The sequence below is a fragment of the Dama dama genome, chromosome 15 (genome assembly GCF_033118175.1).
Source record: "Dama dama isolate Ldn47 chromosome 15, ASM3311817v1, whole genome shotgun sequence".
Taxonomy (NCBI): Eukaryota; Metazoa; Chordata; class Mammalia; order Artiodactyla; family Cervidae; genus Dama; species Dama dama.
This window is the reverse complement of record NC_083695.1, coordinates 76,637,088-76,644,769: the sequence shown is the minus strand read 5'-3', so window position 1 is coordinate 76,644,769 and position 7,682 is coordinate 76,637,088. Positions and strand designations below refer to the sequence as shown.

The 7,682-nt window shown below is 34.8% G+C and overlaps 1 protein-coding gene across 7 annotated transcripts in view; it reads right to left on the bottom strand.

Moving 5' to 3' along the window:
* Positions 1-939: 939 nt before the first annotated feature.
* The window catches only part of ADD3 (adducin 3), a 130,239-nt gene continuing 123,496 nt past the window's right edge, over positions 940-7,682 (bottom strand). For 6 of the 7 annotated variants that reach the window (XM_061162606.1, XM_061162602.1, XM_061162607.1 and 3 more), the window contains 3 exons: positions 5,601-5,724; positions 3,833-3,928; positions 940-3,206 (listed from right to left, as the gene is read on the bottom strand). In XM_061162606.1, the coding sequence (XP_061018589.1) occupies positions 2,914-3,206; positions 3,833-3,928; positions 5,601-5,724 (513 nt within the window). In that variant the 3' untranslated portion in view covers positions 940-2,913. The remainder of the gene's footprint in view (positions 3,207-3,832; positions 3,929-5,600; positions 5,725-7,682) is intronic. The other variant, XM_061162609.1, reaches the window with a different exon arrangement.

Below are 7,682 nucleotides of genomic sequence, written 5' to 3'. Positions count from 1 at the left end.
ATAGAGGAAAAGGTACAGGCAATGCTACCTTTCATGCTCTGTGGACTCTCAAGTGAGGACTGAAGATAATTGCCTTTGTTGCTTTATGAAAGGGAATTTTCAAATGAGCATCTTTCTAAAACAGCAATTTTTTCACCAAAGGGTTATTTACAAGACAAGGTAATAATTAAATATGCCCAAGACTATGAATCTATTCTCTGCCCAAACCCTTCATTTTTATAATGGGTAATTATAGTAAAAACTTCAATTAACCAGAACCCTCAATTAACATGATTTCCCCTCTTGCACTCTATTTTTAGGACAAAGTGGTGGAAAAAAATCATAAGACATCATTCATGTGAGTGATTTAGTTTGAAAATCTTTCAGGATAGAATATGCTATAGTATAGTAAGTAGAAAAAAATCTTGAATAAAATTACATCCATACCATGATAACCAATACACAGGAAAGACATACATAACAAGAGCTGGAAGAGAATAGATTATTTTGTTGAATATTGTGGTATAATTGTAACCTTTCTATTCTACTATCTTTTTAATGTTATGTTGTTACATGAATCAAAATCAAAGAGAAGTAATGTATAAACTCAACATATATACTACATTTTCTATTCTACATCCATGTAGCACTGAGACTGAGAATCAGAATCTTAAATCCTTCAAAGATCTCTATAGATGCCAGAAAAATATTTAAGACTGTCACATCCTATCAAGAAAGAAAAATAGGTCACTTGGGGAATATTTCTTCCAAAATGAGCTGAAACAAGAAGGGCTTATTAGTTAATTTTCAACTAATTTGAAAATAAATGTATCAGGACATTCCTTATTCAGAAGTGTCAGTCTTACTCAAAATCTCACTGCAGTACAAAACTCAACAGTCCACAGAGTAGTTCAGGATAAGTAACCACTCCTGAATAGAAAGCTCATGATACTAAGTCCATCTATTTAAAATACTGTTTATTTGTGATTTTACATTAATTAGCATTACATCTAAGAGCAATATCAGATAACATTTATACATTTTCCACAGGACACAGAGGTTCATTGGCTCATTCTTTATGCCAAAGCAAGTAAATAGAGGCATTAGCAAAAGGTGCAAATAGTTCACTGTTGCATTTAAAAAATACTTATGCACATTGCATTCATTTAAGATATATATATTTTTAAAAAGTTATGGAAAAGCATAGTTCACAGGTTACTGTTTCTACACACGTTGTAATACAACATAAATGATGTAGAACAAAAAAGAATCCTCAAACACAGAATTAAGCAACTGAAGGTTTCCACTAAGATTAAAACACTGACTCCAGTAGTTAGTGAGATCTAGAACGAACTTTCCAGGCTCCATTTCAACTTTGCATCGTCAAACACTCACAGTCAAACAGAACCAGCCCCGCAACACACTATAATCCATGGAATTTTTTTTATACACCAACTCACCCTCCAGAAATAATTTGGATTATTTTTTACTCATTGACTATTTTGGGTCATTGATTTTACATTGATTTGTGACATTACTTGGGTGAAAGTTAAAAAAAAACAACTATATTTAGCCTAGGTTTAAATTTGTATTTACATTAGAAAGAAAGTTAACTGAAAAGATAAGAAAAATTGGTAAAAATTAAGAAGTGGTAGTTTTTTCATGGTGGGGGTGTGGAGATTAGACCCACTGCTTTCTTCTTGTGCCACCTTCTAAAAATCATAACGTTAAAAAGGATTTCACCCTTTTAAAACTTGAATGTCAACTAAGAAATACAACGGTTTTGGTAGAGAATCACGATTTTAGCAACTGGGGACATGCTGTAAATAAATTACACTCCAAACCCTATCATGACTGTGCCGCATCACCCTAGAACCCTTCTCCTAACACCTCTCCTATCCCCTTCACCGCTCACCTCCTCTCAGTCTCTCCCTTCCCATTTGGTTACCACGCGAGGGCTTTTTCATTCATTAGCAATACTAAGAGAAAAATACATTATAAGGTTCAAATATGAATCTTGTTATGCCTTTAAATGCTCTAATCCCCTTTTGATACTAAGTCCCTGGATTCTTTAATTATATTTAAAGTATACTTAGTACCAAGCAGCCTCAAATGTGCTCTACTGTTAAATGATTGGCTAATAGGCTTATGACATTTTTATACTGAATGGTATACAAACGTCTCAACATACAAAAATCGTTTTTGCCAGAGTTAAACTAAATAACCCATGTTATGTGTATAAAATCCCCTTCATTGAAAAATAAGGGGGTTTCTAAACTAATAAAAAAGGAACTTTTCAAAAATTATAGTTTACTAAAATGACCTTTTTTTTTTCAAACAAAGTTACTTCAGGTGAGGAAATTTCATACTATGAATAAAATTCCAAATGAATCTTTTCTTAACTTTAAAAAAAACAATTATGTGCCAGTGTATACTAATGCTATAGATTCTTATCTTAGAAGTTTTTAAAGCATTCTGTTATGCCCATTGAAACAATGGGAACCCAAAAGTTACAGTCAATAATCATGATAAAAAACTATAATCTCATTACCAAGTGAAGCAGGTTTTGAGAAACAAAAATTCTCTCACTTGTTCACTGGTAATTTCTTTCCAGATATTATGTAGAAGGCCTGAAGTAATTCAGACAGATATCTGTTTGTGGGGATTATAATAATACTTCATGAGGGCAAAGCTAATCAAAACTAGCAATTGTTTAAAAATTCAAAACCTTTTTGGGACATAGAAAATGAGAGATGACTTTGAAAGTGTTTTTCATAATATGTTTTTCTTTTAGTAAAACTCTTTCCAGTTCTTAAAAGTCCAGTTTGCTACAGACCCCCAATCTGATCTACCACTGCTTATTAATGATCAACTTATATGTGGTTTTTTAATGTGCAACGTCACATTGTAATAACAATTATAAAAAGACTCTATTTAGGCTTCAACTTTCTCCTTTTTTTTGTTCTTTTTCAGAAAAGAAGGAGTGCGGAATTTCTTCTTTTTCTTGGATGGTGATTTTGAAGGTGAGCCTTCAGGTGACAGGACTTCTTCAATTTTTTCTGGAGACTTGATGGTTATCTCGATGCTTTCTATGGTGGTGCTTGTGGTTAACCTGCTTACTCGCTGAGCAAGCTCATCTTCAACACCATGCATGTCATCCTTGCCATTCACTATCAGGACGGGTACGTCCATGGAGATGAAGCTCTTGGAAAATAGCTCATGGTTTTCTATAAAAGGGGAGGATTTTTTTTGTTATTTTATATAGTCAACATCTTTGCTTTATTTTACAAAACTGAAATGCTTAAGCAATGTACTAAGGCATTACTTTGATCCCAATAAAGACAGATGGTTATTTTAATAGACTATGGGCCTATTAGCATGAAGCTAATGCTCTTAAATGGTATAAAGGGAACAAAGTTGTTAGAACAAAGAATGAAGGCTAGATAAGTCCAGTTTGATGACTTGACAGTTTCATTGTAAATCAAGTCAGTATAAATGAGGAAGACAACATACATATATTTTTCTTTAATTTTGGAGTCATCTGGAAATCAAAGTTGAAAAAGATTTCATGCTTCTGACTGGAAGACATATGACAAACCAATTTTAATTTCACAAATTCTTAAGAACTATTAGGTTGCCAAATATCCAGATTAAGGTAAGTCAGTATAAATGCCGAACAAAAGTAGCACCCCATAATAATAAAAGAAAATAAAATCATTGGGAGCTGTAAGTAAAATGCATGGTAAGAAACTTACTGTATCAGGTGTTCAATTTCTTTATATGAAGACAAATGACAGAGGGACAGACTCTAAAGATTAACTGGGTGAAGGCTGTGGGAAATTACATTGAATACCTTCTAATTTTTCAGGGATATTTTGCGGTGACTGAGTTTGAGACTGAATTTGTGAAACAGATGAAGCGTCATCTGAGAGTAATTCCTGCTCAGCATCTGTTGGATAAGAGTTTAGTTAAAAGCCATGCAAAACAAAAAAGCATTAAGGTTTCAGGAAGGTTAGTGCATACAACAAATACCTGCATACACGGGGATGATAAACGCTTCAGCCATGAGCTGAGCATGCTCACAGTTATCCCACACATCGACCATTATGTGTGGAAAGAGGAGGTTCATGTGTTAACACTCCGGCTGCTACTGCTAATTTGACATACATGCTTTAAGGAAGCATGGCTACTGGCAGCCCAGGCAAATAATATGTTAAGCATTTAGCTTTTGCTACAGTGTTAGAAAACCAAAAATACATTGAGCAGCCAAATGAAAGGAAATCTGAAAGCCTCACCAATGATGCTACATTAATGAGGCAAAATGCCTCACTGAATTTTTGAATAATATCCAATTAGTGATTCCTCTCAGAGCAATATTAGTGAGCTAATTCAGGTCACAATGAATGTGGAAGAAACTACTTATAAAGTTATATATACAAGGAGATGGTTCTATTGTGCTATATATTTGTTACCTGGCATCTTTAGGCTTTCAAAAAATAAGAGATTAAAGAGGGACATTTTACAAAATACAAAAATAAAGTTTCCAACCTTATGTTAGAATGAACATAAGTTGAAGAATACCACTTAGAACACTTAATGTGATTATATTAATGAATCAGGATGACTCCCTTTTGTCACAAAGACACTATCACACTAATGAGAACTGTTTCCTGGATGATCCAGATGTCATTAGTTCTTTCTACATGATATCAAATAGGCACAAAGATTCTTTAACTAGTGGTTCTATTTTGCTTTGGGTAAAAATTTCAACTGTGTGTTGAAGATGCTTTAAAGCAGAGGCTCTTACGCTCTTTGGGGGTCATAGACTTCTTGTCCTCTACCCTGCACCCCTGACTTCCTCAAATATAAAATTAAGCAAATATTAATTATATTTTATATTATATTTAAGATATTTTTCAGATGGCTCATAGATTGTCTGAAGCTTATCCAAAGAGCCAAGACTGAGAACCCTCTCTATAAAGAATCTCTTATTCTTGAGTAAAAGTGAGCTAGTATTCAATTGGTGTTTTCATGAACAGTTCTTAAATGCAACCCTTACTTAGGGTTCTGAAGTCAGAAAAAAGAAACCTTACTAGAGTGCCCATGTGCTTAAGGGAAGTCACATAAAAATTCTAGCATCCCACTTTACTTTAGATTTGGAAATTACAGTACTGACATCTTGAGACATCCAGGAGCAACAGAGATTTTACAAAACATTAAAGCTACATACCTGTGAATTCACAATTATGTCAAAGTAAAACAAAATTTTTTAAAAAGCCACATTTTCTGAAATGTTAAATCTATTAATTTATCTACATTTACTTTAGCTACTGATTCTTTACTCATCTGGGGATTTCACTTTACTATAGAAGACTTTCTGCTAGCAATCAGATTACTTTCTAAGGAAAACAGTCTTCTCTACATGTTAACTTACGTGGTCTGTGGTAACTCTTCACATTTTAATCCTACTTACACTCAAGTAAAGACTGAGAGAGAGCACATGGAACAACTGATGGTAAAGAAACATTAAAAAAAAAAATCCTGACTGCCTTCTATCATCCAACTCAAGGGGCTCTGTTAGCAGTGTGGTGAGCTGGGGCTTAACTTCAAAGTGAACTAACCTTCCAGGCCTTGCTGTTTACGTTCGATTGTCCTCTTATACTCTTCAAGTTCTCCTTCTGTGAGATGACTGAAGGGGTTGGGAGGAGCTGGTGGGGCATGATCATCATCTTCAAACTGCATGGTCTTGCAAAAAAAAAAAAAACACTGACTTGTTACCAAGAGTAATACTCATATATGTATATTTATTTATATATATTTACATCTATATATACCCACAACTTCATATACACTCACTTAAATGTATATATGATGTGACACCCTAACTCACAACACCCATAAGAAATGATAAAGTAACATGTTTTAAAATATTCATATCCAGATTAGTGATTTTAGACCACTGATCCAATAGACTAAAACTGCCAGTGATGCTTCCGCAAGCCTGCATAAGTCAATTTTAATAACTTTAAAAAAAAAAAAGAAAACTAAACCAAGTTCTAGAAATTTCCATGTAACTAAGAAATACCTTAAAAACCAAGAATGTCAAAAAGCCTTTGTAAAAAAAGCCTTCGAAAAATGAAACGGCACCAAGAGAACTTTTAAAATCTGCCATGAAAATAAACTTGTACCTATTTGCTCTAGGAAAGAAATCAATGAGACTTTGAGCTAAACATGGCAGATTGAACGCATGCATTAAAAGAAAATTCCTCCCCAAACCCTACTAAAATGATAGTAAAGGAATAGTAGCAAAAATGGTATAAACTTTTAAGGACAAAAGAATGGAAGAGGAGACAACACAGGATGAGAAATGGTAACACATGGTCGGAAGATGGAAAGCAGGTAGAAGAGTAGGTGGCAGAGATGAGAGAATTGAAACCTTAGCCCTGCAAAGAAGGATGCAAAAAAGAATGCTTGTGTGCCGTGGAGGTCTGAATAAGGCTCAAGTACCACAGAAAGTTGTGGTGAAGAAAAGCTGAAAAGGGGCAACTTAGAAGTGTGAAGAAGGAACAGATAGATTCTCAGCTCCCCTTTCCTGTTCCACACACATGAGCAGTGCTCTCTCTCTCTCATCTCTGCAGAAGATCAGGGACTTACTCTTCAGAACGACTGATTTGGGGACAGAAAACACAGTTAAGGGCTCCCAGGATGATGGAGGCAGACTGGCAAGAGACTAGAGAACTCTCTGGATAAATTAAATGACCCCAGATAAAAGAACTACAGATACTAGCATTTGGGCATTCCTGAAAGAAACAACCTGGTCCATATCCAGGCACCCTGCAGAGGAGCTCATCAGTTCCCAAGCTCTGCACACACCTGAGCTCTGACTGGCTTTCAGTGTCTCATTCTTAAATACATTCAGACTACCATGGACTTCCAGACACTTGAGGAAAAGTTTCCAACATGGAGGAGACCAGAATTAAGAAGAAAAAGGGAACTCAGAAGAAACAGACAATAAAGGCAGCTGAAGAAAAACTGAAGTTGATATCCTCAGAATAAGAGGGGAAAATAGGAAATCTATAAGAGAAAATAAGACCAAGATATTATAAGGAAAGAAAAAGGAACATTGAGGGAATAAGAAGTCTTAAAATTAAAAAAAAAATCAAAATAGAAAATTAAATAGAAAGCTTAGAAAATAGAGTCAAGCAAATCTTCCAGAAAGTAGGATTAAAAGACAAAGAGAAAATAGGAAAGAAAAAAATCAGAGGCTTAGTCAGAGATCCAACTAACAGTATATTAATATATATCCTGTGAATAGGAACTGAAGAACCTCTTGATAAGGGTGAAAGAAGAGAGTGAAAAAGCTCAACATTCAAAACACTAAGATCATGGCATCCGGTCCCATTACTTCATCACTTCCCCAAGTAGAAGGGGCAAAAGTGGAAATAATGACAGATTTTATTTTCTTGGACTCCAAAATCACTGCGGACAGTGACTGCAGCCCTGGTATTAAAAGACACTTGCTCCTTGGAAGAAAAGATATGACAAGCCTAGACAGCATATTAAAAAGCAAAGACATCACTTCACTAACAAAGGTCCATCTAGTCAAAGCTATGGTTTTTCCAGTAGTCATGCACAATGTGAGAGTTGGACCATAAAGAACACTGAGTGATGAAGAATTAATGCTTTCAAACTGTGGTGCTGGA